The following is a 21,219-nucleotide window of genomic DNA, read 5'->3' as shown; positions in this document are numbered from 1 at the left end:
TAATACGGCCTCAGAAATCTACCAGCAGGGGCGTTAATAACGACCACCAGGGGACGCTCGAGTCAGCTTTTTGCGACCAAAGTGTCCAAACCGAAAGGTCTCTCATTCATCATCATAGAACAACAAGAGTGGAGTGGAAAGAGAGTGAAAACAGTACAATACGGGTGGAGTGGGAGGGGAGTTAATTACAGAACAATAAGGATGGAGTGGGAGGGGAGTTAATTACAAAACAATAAGGGTGGAGTGAGGGGGGTGTTAATTACAGAACACTACAGGTGGAGTGGGAAGGAAGTTGACTAAAGAAAAGCACGAGTTGAGTGGAAGAGAAGTGAATTATAGAACAACATGTTTGGAGTGGGGGGAAGGGAGGTCAATTATAGAACAACACGGTTGGAATGGGAGGGGAGTTGATTAAGAAAAAAACAATGGTGGAGTTGGATGTGTGGTAACCACACTACACTCTCTACCAATTACATTAACGCAATTTTTTACTGCGAGAAGGCGCTATGTAAGCATAAGGTTTACACAGATGACATGTGCAGAGATAGGACAAATTATCCGGAATGTGTTCATTGATAAAACTGAAGGTCCGGAGACCGGAACGTGTACAAAAATAGTACTAAAAGTTCGGATGTTCTCAATGATAGAACTCAAGGTCCAGAATTCTGAACATGTACAGAAATAGAACTTGATGTCCGAAAGTCCGGAATGTGAGCAGAGACAGGACTAAAGGTCTGGATTTTGGAACGTGTACAGAGATAGGGCTAACGTTCCGAACGGTGTTCAGTGATAGAACTCGAGGTCCAGAATCCGGAACTTGTACAGAGGCAGGACTAAAGGTCCGGAATCTGGAACGTGTACAGAGATAGGGCTAAAGTTCCGAATGGTGTCCAGTGATAGAACTCGAGGTCCAGAATCCGGAATTATCCAGAATTCAGTGATAAAACTCGGTGTCCGGAATCGGGAAATGTGTACAGACAGGACTAAAGGTTCGGAATCAGGAACGTTCACAGAGACACGACTAAATAAAGGTCCGGTACTGGATCTGTTACAGCCATATGGGGTGCAATTCCGCTTATTGAACGTGTTCTACAATATCATCTGATATTATGTTCGGTGGGGTAAGAGATCTGCACTATTAAGATCTCGTTATCTGCCGGAACGACGTACAAAATGGCCATCACAGTAAGATTACATTATCTATGTCACATGAATAAGTCCGCGTCTGACAATTAGTCGATTCAGATAACATATATATATATTTCAGTTGTAATTTTACATCTCTCACAGCCCAGTCCAGCAACGTCCCTGCCACAAATCCTTTATCTCCTTCCACGTGACAAACGCAAATGTTTATTGGAATCTCTATCTTACGTCAATCCATGAACCACGGTTTAGTGTTATAATGAAAACATCAAGTCTAGTTGGAGATACACGGGAAGTCACCGAACCTTGACATTTATCAGCTGCATTATGGTACGGATCGCTGATTACCTATGAAACCTAGCACTCATCTCGGACCCATAAAGAAAGCGGGATCTATATTATGAGTTGAAGATGTCATTTTATCATAGGTTACACTGTCGTTACGTGTCCGATTACTGTCAGGAGAAATAACACAAGCCTTCGGTCGTTATCAAATATCATAGTCAGCCCATTGTCTCCGGAGAAAACACTCGTCAAAACGGATCTAACTGTTAATACATAGAAAAATGGTATAATAATATCAACGATAAAAACCCAGAATTATACAAAAAAAATTACAATACTACTGTTAGTATTGTAGTACACTGTCCAGATTGTAGTGATATATCTGAGAACATGAGACGTAAATCATTCTCTATTGTTCAAAATATGTGCCTGGTTTCAATCTTTTCTGAAGAAGCTCTTGATTCAACTTAAATTATATATCTTTTTTTATATAAAAATGTCATTTATCAAAATTATCTTAAATATCATCAGTTATGAAATAATTCGTTACATGACTTAATGTTTTTCCGTGATCGATCTTGCTTGATAGTACCTGATGACGTCAGCATAATTTGAGATAACTTTTTAAAATACATTAGCTGGATCAAAGGCGTTAGATATCACACACGGATTATATTCACTCATCAAATCCTTATGTTTTAAAGTGTAAGGTGTCAGGTGGTATGAAGTTACCTAAAAATTAAAATCCATTATCATCAAGACTGAAATATATATTTAATGATAAATCACAATTTGAACAAGGTCAAAGACATTAAATTCACATTTTCCGTGATGTGACACAATGTTTCTCATGTTTCTGCATGACAGTGCCCAATGATCGCAAAAAATGGTAATTGGACGCGCCGTTTGAACGGAGTTGTTCTTTGTCACGGGTGTTGTTTAAAAAGCGTCGCAGGGACAAAGACTAGTTAAGCGTCAACATGATAGGGTCACAAGAGATGCGTCGAAGATTTCGGTACCAAGATCAAAGAATTTTGTAAGAAGAGAAACAGAAAAAAAATCTGACAGGAAATACCCTGTTTTTTTTTTTAAATGTACACAACGCCACGTAGAAAGCAAGTGAAACACGGAAAAAAATTCTTAAGTACTGTATTCAGCTTCTGCCCGTCTTTATCGCTAGCACTCAAACTCTAGGTCTCGGGTTCAACACCTACATCGTTACTGGCCGCGGGTCGATGGTTTTTTCACCGAGAACTCCTGCTTTTTTCTGTCATTCAAACCTGGCACGTCCATAAATGACTCTAAATTTTAATAGGACGTAAAGAAACATAAACCAAACCAGCTAAACTCTATGAAAGACGTTGAGCTGCATATGCCATTCGAGTGACGCTGTGCAGTTACCATTGTGGGTGATCGTCGATATCTTTTGTGGATCTCGGGGGAAACTAACATAAGTATGTAAGCATTTCAACAGCATCAAGAATAACACTCCAAAAAGTATCAGAAAGTCTTTCACTAATATGCGGAATAGAGAACGTGTTAATATTCCGTCTAAATGTGAATCATCGAGTCAACATCATTATAGCGAAATTATTGCACCCGTCACGTGGATGCATTGATCACGCCACCCAAACGTCATTTTTATTTACGTAATATCAACAACACACCAGACTTATTGTTTAAACAGTTGTAATAAATAGCCACGCCTGACAGAGATCGACATGTATTTTAGATAGGTTTTCCATTTCGTGAGACTTTTAATAGTTTTTCATATTACCATGACGATAATGAGTAATGTTAATTAGCGTGGATCAAAGCAGCATGACGTTGCGTCACTATAAAGGCAAGTTGTATCAATCTAATTGCATGTTAATTTTATCGTAATTGTCAAAATGTGTATTCATTGCATAAAGCCATGCCATTACCTAGTATACAGCGAGCGAATGTTCCAAGTCTCCTATAACCTGGTTCAAAGAAACTCAGTCTCCATTCTCTCTAACCTTGGTATAAAGTAGGCTTAATCTCTCTAGTCTCCCATAGCTTGACTAACTCAGTCACTCCAGTATTTCATAACCTGGTATCAGTGAGTTCACTCTCTCGTCTCTTATAACCTGGTTTATAGAGAGTTCAATCTCTGGTCTTTCATAACCTGGTTGATATAGAGTTCAATCCCTGGTCTCTCATACCCTGATATACAGTCAGTTCAATTCCCGGTCTTTCATAACCTGGTTTAAAGAGAGGTCATCCCTGGTTTCTCATAATCTGGTTTATAGAGAGTTCAATCCCTGGTCTCTCATAATCTGGTTTATAGAGAGTTCAATCCCTGGTCTCTCATAACCTGGTTTAAAGAGAGTTTAAACCCTGGTCTCTCATAACCTGGTTTAAAGAGAGGTCAATCCTTGGTCTCTCATAACCTGGTATACTGTGAGTTCTAAGTAACACATTCTATCTTAGTATTATTACATGTCATATTACCAACCAGCGGGATTTCCGTAAATTTCCTTCAAAACATTTGTCAGTGTCTTACGTTTTCGTTTAAAGAAACTGGTCAGAAAGGCCTGTATGAACCTCGTTTTAGCGTTAGATGTATAACTTTCAGCTTAATCTAATAGGACGCCTATTTTATATCGATTACACGAAGAAACGGGTCCCAAAGTGACGACACAATTAAATCGTACAGTGCCTATCTAGGGTAAGGCACGTGAGAACCATGCTCCGAGATCGCCATTCTTTCTGTTCCCACAATAAAACAAGATTGCGCGCCCTAAAATGCAGTTTGTCATTGCTTTGTGCGTGACTTTTTTCTGAGAAAGAACTCTGCTCGATATTAATTCATCTTCGTGTGTTCAAAATAGGCTCTATCAGAACTGCTGTTAGTGTACCTCTTGTCGTTTGCAGAAAAAATAGCATTTCAAGTAGATTATACTGAGTTTTCCCATAATTACTATCTTACAAAATTGCTCCCTGCATGACAAATTCGGATTTATCAACGCGTTTGAAAGTAGTGTTCGATCGGATAAGAGAAATTTCCGCATCTACTCCACATATATCGTTTCTTAAACTGTCTTTTCCATTTCCGTTTCCCGTGACGTGTGCATTGCCTCAGACAGGCTGAGTGCGGTTGTCAAATGTCAGCTTTGACCGCTCTGAGACACCTACCTGTCCCTATAGAATACATCTGTAGCCCTACTTTGAGCCGCTCCGCCAAAGCTCGCGTGCGACAGTCCAATAAACAGTATAGTAATCACCGGTTGTAATCAAAGCGTATACGACCACTTGTCTGACGCGAGTTCAGCGATGAATTGTGCAATAATTGCTGCATTAAGTTGACTGCTGGTAGGTACAATGAACAAAATGCAATATCGCTATAAGAACGGTACACAATAACAACTAAATATGTAGCATGGGGCAGAGTGGTACAAAAACAATAGCGGAGAACGGTACATAATGGCTGCCGTTATTAATTTGAAGTATCATTCGAGCATACATCGCCAATGTTTGCCGAAGAAAGCATACTTTTTACACATAACAAGCGTGCGTGACTAGATTGCAGTGCATTCCTGTCTTCCAATGACTGTACATATATATTGACAAGTTTTTGAGAGCTTTCAGAAAAGTTAATGTTTTTCTAAAGACAAGGAAACAAAAATCATTGTTCTTGTGTCAATAATGTGGCATTGACTAAATGGTTGATGTGTATACCGTATCCGTGAATCACACCGGGTAGACCAACGCTTACGAACAGGTACAGTGTGACGTGACAAGACAATTCCTTTTAAGGCATCATCTGTGATTCGGTTTCGCACTACTAATGACGTAGATTCCTGATCTCTATCAGTACGATACGTCATGTTTAGTCTCTTTGAAGTTATTTTTAACTAAACAAAAAATGAATATGTCTCCTCCAATAAACGAAGTGATCACACTTATCCAGGGATGATATTCAGCATGGTAATATAGATGCTGGCTGAGATGGGAACAAATCACATTTATAAATAAGTTTCATCAACATGGTTATCGACAAGAAAATCTAATAAACTCCGTTTGAAGAAAAAAATCTGAAACGCCACCGTATGTTAGAAGTATTAGGATTATAAAGTGGAATTAGCGTGATTGATGTTCCTTCTGTTTTTTCTAAGTTGTATCTACCTCCCCGAGTGAAGTCGTTTTATCTGCCACTTCTTATATGTGACAATCTGCGTATATCTTTCGCTGAAGGTAGCCTGTGTGGATATCGTGTCATACCAGCCGTTATACCGGCAACCCACAGGGACTTAATTACATAAGGGACGCTATAGCTAATCAACTCAGAGGGTATTCATTAAATAGGGTACGCTAAAGCTAATGTGGAGATAGCGCTGTCGTGTACATGATCCGGAGGGGACATATCAAGATGGCTCCAACAAAGCACACTGTACGGTTTATCGACAAGCTGTCGTTCTAATTAACATTTTTATAACATCCTGTGTTGTCGTACAGACAAAGATTCCGGTTGCGTCCTGTGTGTCCTGATAAATCTTCAGGTATTCCTTAATAAAAAAATCTAGTTACCTCCTGTGTGTCGTAAAAGCGGACTTAAGTATTACATCTTGTGTGTCGTACTGACAAACTTAATTACAATCTGTGTGTTGTACAAACTTCCTAATTACATCCTGTTTGTCATACATGTGCTTACAAAACTTTTAGGAACATCCTGTGTGTGCCGTATGATAACTTTCTAGTTTCTAGTACATCTTGCGTGTCGCATAATTTTTCTAGTTAAGTCTCATGTGTAGTAGTTACAGAAATTCTGATAACATATTGTGTGTCACACTCAAAAACTTTCTAATTAAATCATGTGTACCATACATGTACTTCCATCACGTGTGTCGTGCTAACAAAGCTTGTTACATCACGTGTGACTTGCTCAAAAACTTAGTTATGTCACGTGCGTCTTACTAACAGACCTTGTTACATCACGTGTGTTGTATTACCAATCATTAACAAACGACGACCAATTTACATTAGGAATGATATGTTTCTTCTAAAATATTTATTTATTTGACGTCAACAACTCACACACTAACTGATTTGCGAAACACAGACGTATGTTTACCGCCCAATCACAGTTTCCAGCATGCCATCTGTGCAGTCCATATCCCAGGCTCATAGATCAACAACAGTTTAGCCAAACAAATGAGAGGTCGTCTTGATACCCCGGGCCTACACCGTATCTCACCGGTAGATAGAAAAACACACATCTACTTCCTCAGAGTCTTCAAAGAGGTTTCCAGCTCACGGGTCTTGACTCGGCGCCAACCTGCATGTTTCAGTGGCTGAGTTCACTCTCCTCCGAGGATTATTCGGAGGGACACTCCCCTACTACGATACGTCTCAATAGCAGCACATCGTTCGTTTTCAAAACTAAACCACCTGTAAGTCGTTCACTGACGTAAGGTATTTTTAAGGTACAAGTATAATCAAGTACAAGCCGCCATCACCATGAATGATGGAAAAGGAATGACGTCTTTTACAACACAGAATTAAGTGATCTCGAGAAAATAATTTCGTTTTCAAGCCAAAATATGAATGTCTGATATGTTTTCAAGATCACATACATACACTGCCTTATACGCCATATAACATTCTTCCAGATATCGTGTTGCTGTTCTAAACAAAAACTGTCACGAGCTTCAAATGAATAAGTGAACACACACGGAGGTGTATCCATGACAAGGGGCCAGTAGGGTCCGTATCTATTACCGGTTCTGGACATTCACTGCAAACAGGTTGAAAATACACTTCCTTTATATCATATTTGTTACAAGTAACTAACCTAGCTGCACACTCTAAAATATCTCTCTACATGCTACCTGATATACTCAGTTGCTTTTGTCCTGACTTAAATATAGATCGAAGTCTTCAATTTTATTAACCTGTTTTGAGCTATTAACGTTGACCGCAGTGGTATTTCAAACGTGTCGAAATCATAGAGATGGCAAAACGGTACAACGTTTCACCCACGGTGAACCGAAACCATGTAAGAAGGATTTCATTTATATCATTACCGATGTTGATCAGTGGCCCAGTAAGCTCTTAGTTGGCCTCTACAGCACAACAAAGTGTAGAGTATGAAGCGTGGCATTGGACCTCAGGGATTTAGAGATTCAAACATGTCTCGCTCTTGTACGATAAAAACCTAATGCCATTCATTTCATCCTTCTCAAAAGAAACCGTTCAAAGATAGCAGTGGCGGACAACACAATATACTCTCGGAGACGTCTTACATTAGGATTACTACCAAGGCACATTGCCGCAACAGTTTAAGAGACCAACTTTCAGAACCCTTGTTCCATAGCTGTACACAATCAGCTGGTGAGTTAATTAGTACTGTTAATGAATAAAAACACATTCAAACATCGCTGTCATTCCTCGTGGAGTGTAACGCATGATTCATTCATCGTGTAGAATGTAACCAGGTAAAGCGCGTGTGTACATAGGGACATGCAGTGCAGTGCACGTGACATGCATACCGACGAGGTATATATACATATATATGACTGTATAATTGTTGTTCCTCTGACTGTTTCCTGTCATCTTGGTAATTGACGTGTGTGTTCTGATGTCTATGAGTGTGTCTTGTCATCTTCGCAATTGACGTGTGTGTTCTGATGTCTTTGAATGTGTGTTGTCATCTTGGCAATTGACGTGTGTGTTCTGATGTCTTTGAATATGTCCTGTCATCTTGGCAACTGACGTGTGTGTTCTGATGTCTTTGAATGTGTCTTGTCATCTTGGCAATTAACGTGTGTGTTCTGATGTCTTTGAATGTGTCCTGTCAACTTGGCAATTGACGTGTGTGTTCTGGTGTATTTGAATGTGACTTGTCTTCATGGCTATTGACATGTGTGTTCTGATGTCTTTGAATGTGTTCTGTCATCTTGGCAATTGACGTGTGTGTTCTGATGTCTTTGAATGTGTCCTGTCATCCTGGTAATTGACGTTTGTGTTCTGATGTCTTTGAATGTGTCTTGTCATTTTGGCAATTGACGTGTGTGATCTGATGTCTTTGAATGTGACTTGTCTTCATGGCTATTGACGTGTGTGTTCTGATGTTTCTAACATAACACTGTCATCTTAGTAATTGAAGTATGTGTTCTGATATCTTTGAGGGAGGCTCTTCTGTCATCTTGGATATTGAACCGTGATATTTGTTGTCTGTGCGGATGTTCAGATATGAGTTTGTTTTCGTGAGGTTGTTTGTGTTTAAGAAAAGTGTCACGGAAGAATTTATGTTACTACGGCTAACACCATTTCAAGCTTTCTTACCATGGACAATATTCATCATTGTAATACGTTAATTTTCGGAATATGTTGAAATTTTCCCTTTAATTCAATAAATACACGTCGATGATTTCTCCTGTCAAAGAAACCTAAATTAAAAGACTGAGATTACTTAATCCCATAGTGCATTTCAATAAGCGCGTGTTAATTTAGTTAACCACACACCACAAACGAAGTAACAGCGCGTGATGAATGTCCAACGGAACCCCTCTACAAATGTTTGTTTAGGATAGAAACACCTTCATACCTTCTCCCCGTTGTCCTAACACCCTACTGTATCCACGTACCTTTAAGCTACTGCATTTATTTGTTGATAAACACAACATCCTGGTGCGCGTGATGCTACCAATGCGAGGTGCATATATCTATGTTCTTATGCAGACCTCGGAGTAATTAACCGGAACATCGCGCAAAACATCCACAGCCTACGGTTCAACATTCCTTTCTATCAACGTTGATTATGAAAGGGATAGGCGATGCAGAAAGAGCTCTAAGCTCGCATATTCTTATTTTGCTTTCTTATCAAAAACAAATCAACCAATTGCAATGTGGAGTAAATGAATTTCGCATTTTATCGTATCTTCGTTATTTGGCATCAGTTCTCTCCTTCATCAACTCCTCGAAAAAAGTACTCTCTCATGATATTCTCGGAAATCAATGATGGTGGATGTCGAAGTTAATGGTAAAATAAAAATGTGTAAAAACGCAATGATCTTGACTGTATCTCGATTGACAACTTGAGTAGTATCATTACTGCTTTCTTTAATGGAGTCAGGCACTGTGAAGAAGCAATAGAGCGTGACATTTTCACTGCTTCATGGCGGACAGCACGACAAAGCACTTCTTAATAGGCATCACTGTTTCAATGGCTTCCCATTACTGTAAATATACATTTACTTATGCAGGTACAAGCTTCATTCGGTGTTCTGGAGTAATACAACATTACTAAAATCCCAGATGCATTGTGCACAAATCAACTTCGATAAAAGGAGTCATTTTCCATTTCCTCTCTCTTAATTTTATGTACAAGTCGATATTTAGTCAGGTGCTTTTCCAGGCTCTCATTTCTTTGTAATTCTGTTTATCAGAGCTAGCTGATTGGGGGACGTAGAGAAACACAGAATGGCCTTGTAAGGCGAGAGAAGTCGGCACTGCCTGTATGGATAGCTATAAGGCGTACGGCACTTTTATTATTGAGTAAACCCTGCCTCGAGTGGAGTCCTCGGCCATAGTGAACACGTATCAATTATACAACACTACAATTCCCTATCATAAGATGCACGGATAAATATAGCAATGCTATTATATAGTGTATAGAATCCCTTCAAAATTGTTCCGGTAGATATTCGCTGTAAAATTAATTCCAGGTTTGCTTTCATAGTTATTGTGCAGTATCAGACGCACAGTGATATTGTTCCTGGAAGAACAAAGGACCGCTTGCTGTAATTATGATTGTTCGAAACGGATTTATTTCAGAAAAGTATGAGCTATTATATCCATATATGTTTGTTATACGCCATTTTAAATGCCTCACTGCGCTGAATATGAGGATTCGTATTTAAGCACTGAATTCTTGTTGTGTCATTTATGGTCGTTATATGTGTATTGCCTGCTAAGTTTGTCCGCGGAACACTGTCATTTATAAAACCATAAATGCCATAAGATAATCCATTGTCTATATTCCACAGGTTTAAGTCCGTCATTTTCATTATCGACATTGTGATCTGTAAAAGAGAACAGCCATTCTGACGGTGAACTGCCACCGTTTCTCTATCCAAAATGTTGCTGTCATAATGGTCACACGTTGGGTGTCTGCAGTGTATTTTATTGATATATATGAGGTTTCTGTAAGTATATATTAAATCTTAAATTTGATTTTATTTCATATAAGATTTCATGAAACTCGCCTCGAAGTTTAAATTTCTGCCCGCCAAGTCTCGCAAAGCAAAGTTTTAAGACCCGTTTCATGACATCGGATATGAAAACGTCTTTCAAGATCCTACATATCTCATGCTAAAAGACTCAAACTAACGAAATATTATCTAGAACACTACACATTATCGTGAGTTAATAAAATAAGCAAAGTCCTTTATTCAACGGGATAACCCCCCCGCCCCCTCCCCCGCCCCCTCCCCCAAAGTTGCAAAATTTTGACTGCTATGTACATTTTAAGAACTCATTCTAAAGACCTTTAAAAATACTGTTAGCATCAAAAGATATCTCCTGTGTCAGTTTGGACAGGCGAAATTGGTGGGAATATTACCAACAAAACCGCCTAAATATAGCACACCGGGGAATCGGGAGCTGAAAGGTCATTGGATCATAGATTTTACGCAGAGTATTGGGTAAATACACAAGTGTGTATGCTGTTCACTCAAATTTCTGCTGCTGTTACAATTTTGTTATATTACCTCAGTAGACCTCTATTTCGTTAAGTTTATAGTGTACACAAATATTTCATGTTGTGACGCAATCCGGACCGTACTAACTTCTGTAAATCGATATAGCTACATCTATTAAGAATTTCCGCAAATTAAATATAGCAGGTTCATTTCAAGGGTAAATTGAGGTTTATGTTTTCCATAAGAACATAAGTAGATGATTTGGTACAATTTTCTTCAAAAGCACTCAATGAAATCCTAACTTGTGCGGAATACCCCTTTAACATAACAGGGCACTATATATATATATTTATTTAATTCACTTCATATTCTGATAATATACAATGTAGCTGTGTTAGTAATAAGAGTATGCAAGTCTAGAAATGAAATAACGGATATTTTCACCGCTGCCTGTCCAGTCGAGTTTCTATCTCATAAATTATAATGATAACGTTCACGTGTACACGTGTTTGGCGTGTAAATGGCGTGTACATGATGACACGTGTCCATTAACCAGCATGAATTGACATGATGTCCGCTCTTCAAATACAATTGTTTGTTTCTGTCTTAATAACTCGCCTTCATGTCTGCTACACGTGTATTGTTTTTCATGGTGTTTCTTAAAAGCAAATGAGCACAAACAAGTGTCCATTCTCGACCTTAATTGGCAGCACTGCTTGTTTCCGCAACCCGTTCTTTACTGATAGATTGGGTCTCGGAAGAATCATGGAAACCACACCACGCCGGGGCTTCACACGGTATGGACCACGCGGTTGGACAAGTGTCAGTTGCAACACATGCTGGTACAAAATACGATTATAAATCTCATTTCTCTGATGATTTCTACAGAGTCAATTGTAAACGGTCTCCAAACAATAAAATACAAAGAAACTACGAGTGCACGCGACATGTACCCTTGAAGGAGTTCTAATCAGACCGGACTACAGTGGACACAGCATCAAGTGTACCTAAATAAGATTGACTTAATATGATGCCGACACGCCAGGAGATACACAGACAATTGTGCTGAAGACAGGAGACTAGCCACGATGTTTCCAATCGTCCATCGACCATGAAATGTGATTGGAATGCTTAATGCATGCTTAATTTAGTCCGCAGATTGACCAGTGAATCAGCGAGTAAACTAGCGTCCTTCAGAACGGATGACAAGGGGCAGATGACCAGCTGACCACTAGTCAACCTAGGTTAGTGCGGAACAATCTGCTGTCAACATTTGCTGTTGATTAACCTTGTTGAGTCGTCTAAGTATGGATTCAGCTTGATCAAAATGAAAGCAATGATACACAGGGTCTAAAGTTAGACACATTAACATAACACACAAAACACACAGCAGGCAAGCGTGTTCACTTTACCAGGAACAAGTCTAGCCATTGTCTTTTTGACTTATCAAAGGTGGACGCATAAAATCAATTGTTCAGATATATTTACCTCCCTAATACTTATTACTTCCGTATAGCATGTGGGACATCTAGTTAAACATATAGCATGGATCTTACGTATCAGTTTAAACTTCTTTTCTTTCTCAGAAAGGGAGAAATCAAGAATTTAAAATATATCAACGAAAGAGAAAAAACAAAGAACGCATCGTGAATACTGTTATATCTCGGGTTTTTTTTCTTTAGAACTGAGAATGTATAAATTCAAATTAAAGATTACTAAGCAAATTTGATAATGGAGGTGAGGCGGTTTGGTTCGGTATCAACCTACTAAGTCTCGTTACGTAACCACCTTCTCAACATCTTGCCGGTTTCATCTAGTTAGAGGGCCAATTTACGACCCATTGTTCACGTGTAACCAGAATTGCTTTTGGTATCGATGACAAAATCTAACACGAAATCTTATTTGAAATTTCGCCGTGACGTTGACGGGAATAAGTTGTATGGAAATACTAGAAATGATGAAACACATAAACCAAGCACAATTATCCTGTTTTTTTTGTCTGTATGTTATACTGTATGCCACAACAAAAGTGTCGGTTCCAGCCATTTTCTCTGTCAACATGGCTGACAAGTATTCTTGACGGGCGTGAAGCATTGCCACGAGGTTAACGAGACGCCCATTTCTCACGGGAACTAATTATCACGTTGTTATTTTGAATTTTGAAAAACTTTATTTCATACAACACTCCGTCACGATTGATAGAAACAAAGGAAATAGAATTTAATCAAATGTTGACAGTTGTGAAATGATAGAGAACATTCCGTGCGTGACGCCACCGATATGGCGATCACAAAGCGCTATTTTATAACAAGATAATTTAATTCAAATGTCAAAAATCTGTAAGATATCACAAACGGCAATGACTACACGACAATATGGCGAGAACAACTGCATAAATAAGGGGGACAAAAGAGCTGGATATTGGTGGCTGTGGCAGTAGACAGGCGATCCTATCATCTCAAGTCTAAAGCATTACGTACCTATTGAATATTCATTTCTATTAGAAACACACTTATATTTTGAAATTTAATGGAATCTTTCTGTAAAATAATTGCCATTGAAATGAAGCTTGTTATTTCTACGAAACGAGAAACCGTAAGTTGGAGTAATGCAAACATCACATGACACCATTATCAGAATCGCGAGGCCAACTTCATACCAATGTTTTTGTAATGGTGTGAATACTCCGCGGTGTTTACACAGCTAATCAGAACCGATGTGCTGTTGGGACAAAATCCCCACATCAGGGTACACCTAGAGCCGTAATGATATTTCTTTTTATGCTACTCCATCTTGATTAAGAAAATATAAACAGTCTGCGGTGAAATAGATTGAATTGTGTAATAGAATTGTATGATATATTGATATAGAACTTAAGATACATGTCGTCATGCGAACGAACTACTGGAACAGATTATGGCGGTATGTAAATACAATTTCATGGCTGTCAAAACCTCGATCCATGCATTGTCTGTAGTAGGACCAGACCATTATAGTTTTCCGTTATTTCCTCGCGTGGAAATTGAAAACATTGTTCAAAATTGATCTTCTGATCGTGTGCACATGCAAGTGCAACCGGAAAAGCACAACGGCAGGAGAGCTGTACAACTATTTACAGATAACACACAAAAGGGTCAAAGGTCACACGTCGGGGATGGTCGAGTGGCACTTTAGACAAGCCGAACACAGTGACTGATTGGAATTAGTTTTCGTTACAATTGCCATGTGAACTGTAACTTAATTTTTCTCTCTTTGCACACAAAGTGTTTTCATATAATCTTCCTCTATCACATTCAACGCACGTTCAATCAGAAATGCACAATCGTCTCACTGTCTAATTGGTTTCGGGTATTTTGTAATAACAAATCATGTCGCCTCTTTTTGGGCTGGAATCCTCCCGATGGGCAGTTACATTCTTCATTAAATTAGCAAAGAGGACCATTAGCCTTCCTTGTATCTCCAACACAGAGAAGTAAAAATTAAAGTGAACACTAGATTTTTATCAAAACAGCCATCAGGTGCTTTAGTTTGCACGTACATGATGTGATATACACATTGATGTCGCTAACACCATGTCTAAGATGGAGAAATAATCGTGTTTTAGGATGTTGTGACGGAGTAGATTTTAGCAATTTGGTGTCGTAGATCTGGAGTTCCACAGAGCGGTTACAGTGCCGTGTTATGAACACACAAGTATATTAATCCGTCATAAATGTCGATGTACTTTATAATTTACTGATCACGTGACTAATATCCAACACGTATGGGAATTCAGTATCCTCGTTATGCATGGATATAGAATGAAATTAATTGACTGCAAATTGAGCTGTATCTCTATCAATTATTTGCACTTTCTCAATTTTCGTCAGCGTCCTGTGAGCTGTTGAACTGGTACGGATGTTTCGGAGATTGCACGTTCTGTCACCGAGATCTGACTGCAATGCTTAAGAAGTAGATCTTACGTAGGACTCTCAGCTGCAATGCAAAGGCACTGACATCAACGTCAACAGCTACGTGGTCTCCCGTTGGAACACATTTCTAGATCCCAGCCCCACAGCATGAAACCCTTTCCTAAACCAACATGTGGTCCTTTATCAAACAACATGGTCGTGAAACAAGCGAAGCGAGAGTAATGGACACTTCCGTTCCCAACAATCTATTCCCAATTTGTTCTTATTTGTTCTAATCTAATGATGGTATTTTTCCATAGATGCATATCGCGACTTGACATTCAGTATCTACCATGACAAGACACTAACATCGATAACACAATGACGTCTCTCTAGGAACACCCATATATTGTCTGATGTACCGGAAGCATACAACGCGAAGACTAAAATATATTCGAAATTACCCCCGCTTTTCGTCACTACATCAACTACGAACCGAATATATGCAACCTGACAAGAGGGTAAACAAAAGTGGCGAAGATATCGTTGCCCTGACAGGCAGCACATACCGACATCCACAGCGGGCTGGGTATCTGACGTATCGCCCGACCTTGTGTTGTGGGCGTCGCCTCGCTCGTCCGTCACGGATCGACCCCGTATCCGCATCATCTAGATGCTTGTTCTCGCGTTTTTGTGATGTTTGAGTTCGCGTAGTGTAATGATCAGTTGTTTCCGACGATCTGCGGTCGAATGTACGATGATGGCCTTGATTGAGGTATATATCACCCCAGAGGCGTACTGCTTGGGAACTGTCACATTCAAACGCTAATTTGTGACTGAGGATTCCAGCGTTGTACATTGTGTTGGGTAAAAGTTTAGGGTCCCAGAGCGACAACAAAACAGAAAGTATCACACATACACCCTCGATATTGGAAGCTAAACCAGTATAGAGCTGAGATGGTAATCTCAAGTCTGTTTATATCACTAACGTACAGACGGGACGTGACCCAGAGTGGCGCTAACTGTAGTACACTGTACACCTCGAATTTGGTGGCATCGAGCAAAAGGTTCATCATGAAATAGCATAAGATGTCGGTTGTACCAGGTAGAATATAACCATGTTAGAAAAGTTTGATTGTTGGTAGAAAAGGAGAGGAATGTTTGCGTTTGGTGAGCAAAATCAAAGGGTCACTCAAACACTTCTAATGAATAAAAAAATGATTTTGATAATAAATCCCTACATTATGTCATCATATTATTATATTTTGCCACAGGTTTCACAGATAAAATACTTTGTTCAGTTTCATATATACAGTATACAGTACTATACTCCAACGATGGGGAAATACGAACCCAATTGTTTATACCGTCACAACAAAGTAGCTTACTTGGTTGGCATACCCACTATATACATGTATCATAACCTTGTATTATTTACATCCTGTCAGTAAATAACATACCAACTGCCTCATCAAAATCTAAATTTGGCCCAAAAATAAACTCATTGGACTACTTCAGACAAGAGATAGCAGCCGCACCGTTAGAGCTATTTATCCAGGCTTACATTATGTATACACAAGAAATATTGCATACTCGTTCAAGAAAATATCATTTTCAACTTGATGAGCACTATTATCTGGAATACGACAGACAGAAAAACAGACAAACTGTGTTTAAGGAAAAAAGCGAACATTTTAGAAATATTTTCGTTTTTTCCCCAGAGTGATAAAACTGAAAACGTACATATGCTTCAATAACGGTCTCGTAATATACATAAAAAAAAACCGCGGTTGCCGGTCTATGTTTCTGGGTACATTTCTGGTGAAATACGTTTTTTTATGAAAGACGAAGTACTGTCTGTCCTTTATCTCATAACCCCTGCTAAGTATTGTGTTTCTGGGCGTGTACACAACTGGAGCGCATTATCTCCCCTATGTGTTCTAGTGGAGCCAGGTACGAGAGGCATGTGAGAAATGTCTCCGACTTCATCGCACAAGTTTTACTTGCAACCATATAAAATTTACCGTATTTATTAGCATAGCAAACACAAATAAAAGTCCTCATTACAATTGCAACCGCAAAGAATAGCTAGAATTGCCCAGATTCGTTACTATAGCAAGCAAAGAATTTGCCTGTCTTCATTACTACAGCAATCGAAGAGAATTGGCAAGTTTCATTACCATGGCAACCACAGAGAATTGTGTTATCTTCATTACTATTCATTACTATTACAATCACAATAAATAAATAAATTCCAAGCTTCAATACCATAGCAACGACAGAGAATTGCCCAACTTCAATACCAAAGCAACTACAGGCAATTGCCTGTCTTCATTACAAGAGCACCCATAGAAAATTAACCATTTTCATTTTCTTGGCAACCATAGAGATCTTTATCACAATGTCACTGTCTCTTCCCTACCTTACGTGGGCGCGTGTCCTTTGACTAAATAACATTAATCCAATATAATCGGTTGAGTTTAATATGATAGGGCGCAGCCCTGTATTATGTAACACAATTGTAAATTTGACGATTTATGCGCATTGCGAATTGCGTTTTTGGAAATGAAGCAATGTCGAACCCAATACAGAGTTTATTACAGAAAATATTATGAAATATGCATCACAAGGCATTAATATCAGTTGCAGAAGACTGTTTGCGGCGTGTAATTGCAGGGGGATTTAAATGTTAATTGCCGTTTTTCTTTCCCGTGACCATTTTTCGTTTATGCACGCAAACGTTTAGACGACATCAACTGCGTCACAGGCGATTAATCAATATGAGGAACCCCTATGTAATTAGATCCCGTGTTATACTGACCAGTTTACCACTTTCGGACTCCGATGACCGGTAATTCTAGTCATTAATACATACCAGAAGTCAGTAACGCTACAAGCGTTCTTATGACACAGATTTGGACAAAATTCGAATCATAACGATGCTTGAAAAGGAGGTAAAAAGCATTTAACTGCCCCCGGCAATAGTTTTTCCTATTTCATGTTAAGCAAATAACGTAAATTGTATCACCATTTCGTCAGGTGTTTTTCCACTGCAGGGACAATAATATACTGAAGTTTTGGTTTAAACCATTTTAAAATCTTTCATGACATTACAGTTTGATACATTGTACCCCTGACGCGCTGCCTGTTCAGGAGGGCTTACGTCAGGCCTTCAGGCCGCTTGCACGAAACCGATTTTTTTAAAACTTCTAAATCAATAAACAAACTAGTGATTTATTTCATGACTTAGTGATTCGGATGTTCTCAAATTACAGCACCGGCTTAACAAAGAAATAATCTGACCACCGACAACAGGTTGGTGATGTGATCCGTTTACTTCCAGTGGGAGTACCGCAATCGTTAGTTGATTGTCGCCTTGAATAAATTCTTGACTTTCGCGATCCCGAGTGTGATACTTTCATCTGTACTCTGTCATACTGAATTACTTACACTGGCGGTATCGGTGTAATAAACCTGTCAATTATGAACGTGTGCCTTGCTAGACTGACCAGAATTTATTTTACCGAGGTCATCAATGAATCCCACATATCGGTTTGGAACACCTGGTCTTATTCTCTTTCACTTGCAAGAGTTTCCGTTTAAACCTTTTTGTTTCGTTTTGTGGTTGAATAAGATTCTGTGATCATATGAGTATTTTGTTTTTTTTTAATTGTGTACGAGTCTTTGTAGACATTGCAAACTGTGCTTCTGTATACCTATTAAGTGATTAGCACAGTATAGCACAGTACCAAATCGACCGCTACCTGTATATTAATTAATATCTAAAAAATGATTTCAAATTAAACGTGCTATCATCAGCGCTAAGCTATGTATATGGGGATCATTTCAAAGGCACTAAATTGGCCTCGTTCTAATTTAGCTTACAAGAAAATGCCTTGAAACCTTTCTAAACTACAGCAATATTGGCTTGTTTACAACGTATCTTTTTCTAATTCCAATCATCTCCGAGGCACAGTAACGCGATTAGCAGAAACACTCTCCATCACCTCCGTCCAGAAGTCATTTCGTTGAGAAGCAATTTATACAAGGTTATGTGGATGGCCCACCATTCGGGTAGCACCTGTATATACGTGGTTAACGTACAAAGGCGTATCATAACATGAATCATTATACCAATAACAAGCCGCGGACAGGCACACGAGGTCAGCCCAGCGATCAATTCACAACTGCCGAATGCAATTTATAATATGCTTTTTGTTACTTGCCGAACTTGTTTAGGCTGGATAAGACGAGGTTTTCAGGAGTCGAGAGTGGAATGTGAAGTGTGCTCTCAGTCAAACTTAGGATCAATGCGAGCGGCGCGAAACACGTGCATGAACAGGTGTGTTTATTATGTCGTCACACAACTCGGCCATTGTAACTTAAAGCCGCCGTTTTATATAGCAAATTGTAATCATAGTCATCCGTCTTACAAATGGAAGATAGTCTGCTGAAATCTAACCCCACTGTTTTGTACACAATAAATGTCTTCTGTCAGCAGAGCCCACCGTCTTACACGCGACAAATGTGTTTTGAAACCAAACCCTGCCGTCTTACACGCGATAAATATTCTTCTGTAAAAAAACAAAACATTTTCCACACTCTAAATAGCCTTCTGAAACCAAACAAACGAGAAAATAGCGTTCTGTAACCAAACCCAGCCGTCTTATACACGAGAAATAGCCTACGGTAACCAAACCCAACCGTCTTATACACGAGAAATAGCCTACTGTAACCAAACCCAACCGTCTTATACACGAGAAATAGCCTACGGTAACCAAACCAAACCGTCTTATACACGAGAAATAGCCTACGGTAACCAAACCCAACCGTCTTACATACAATAAATAGTTTACTGTTACCACCGAAGAAAGAAAAATGTCTTAAATCGATATCACAAGAAGTTTGCTCAGAAATGCGATATGTCAGCCATATTATCTACTGATATTTCACTACCTAGAAAACACGTTACAGTCAACATAAAAACGGTCGCGTAATTCATCACGTGACGTGCACATTCATTCATACACCTTTCAGTACATCTGAACTTACTGTGTGAACATGTCAAAGACATTTTTATTTTCTGTTGTGTATTAGACTACATCGTACTTCTCATGTATTCATTCATCCCAAGGGTAATTGACGGTAACACTGTGTGCTATTTGGCAATGAGGTGTCTGTATCTTTATATAATACTTCAGAAACCAGTCATACTGCCAATATCAAATGTATGAAATCGGGCCGCCCTCCCCTCGGAGTGTCCCGTTATAAAACACCACATGCATGTCTCGTCTGCTATTTATCACGTACATCTAAAAATAGAATTTAATTTGCATACATGTTGCTGATGGTATCTCGCTAATTGCTTCCCTTTGATGATAACTCTCCAATTTAAGGAGGATGGTTTGGTGTGTCACAAAAGATTGCTAACCAATTTTGCTTCCGATATGAGTGAAAAGAATCAATGAATGCGGGAAAGAAACTCCTCCGAAAGCACAGTGAGTCAACACAATGCCGATATATAGAGCAGTTTGTTTTTGATTTCGGTGACAGAAAATTAATAAAAGCCGTTCGATAATGAACAGGTCCGAAAGCAACTCTGTTGTCACCTGCCAAGTCGCCATCAAAACGTTATTAGCTTCTCACTCAAACTTCTGTTTTGATTAGTGAAGACACATTCAGAATCGATTCCAACCTTCATAGATTTACAATCAAATTTTAAAATGATTCATCATATTGTAAACTCGAGAATGTCGATTGCAGAAAGCAAACACTCCAAACATTGGACACAGCAAATTTTGTATTCAACTGAGCTTGTCGAAATATCACATAACGAGTTCACTTCACTGGTTAAACGATCGATTTTTAATTGTAAAACCGTTTAATTAATTAAGTTTGACTCCTAACTAAAATATTACCAGTATGTAGCGCAGATCTTCCAGTATTTACTTTACATGGCACCATTTGAGCGTGACGAAATAAACTTGTTAACAGTACTGATCAAGAGTAGAAAGCCGTTTAAAATCGATCAGTCCATAATTTGAGAATATGAACATGTGCGCGTACAGGTGAACTTTGACCTTCCCGTATGACGTACTAGTATGATATAAACACGTGACCTACATCATGTATGAATGAAACTTTAAATTCATAAGAGGTGTTATAAAACAACCTCCCAGTATCTCCATAGGTAGACCGAAACAATATACTGGGCCCTTTAGAGGTGTACCGAA

The 21,219-nt window shown here is 39.0% G+C and overlaps 1 protein-coding gene across 1 annotated transcript in view; it reads right to left on the bottom strand.

The window, feature by feature from the left end:
* Positions 1-15,652, bottom strand: part of LOC132550290 (receptor-type tyrosine-protein phosphatase S-like) — a 93,924-nt gene extending 78,272 nt beyond the window's left edge. The window contains exon 1 of the mRNA XM_060214336.1: positions 15,556-15,652. Within this exon, the coding sequence (XP_060070319.1) occupies positions 15,556-15,652 (97 nt within the window). The remainder of the gene's footprint in view (positions 1-15,555) is intronic.
* Positions 15,653-21,219: the final 5,567 nt, after the last annotated feature.

This window comes from Ylistrum balloti, unplaced genomic scaffold (assembly GCF_031769215.1).
Source record: "Ylistrum balloti isolate Yb309-2 unplaced genomic scaffold, AGI_CSIRO_Ybal_v1 Utg370118, whole genome shotgun sequence".
NCBI classification, from domain to species: domain Eukaryota; kingdom Metazoa; phylum Mollusca; class Bivalvia; order Pectinida; family Pectinidae; genus Ylistrum; species Ylistrum balloti.
Note: the sequence above shows the minus strand (reverse complement) of the source record. Positions and strands in the feature narration are given on the sequence as shown.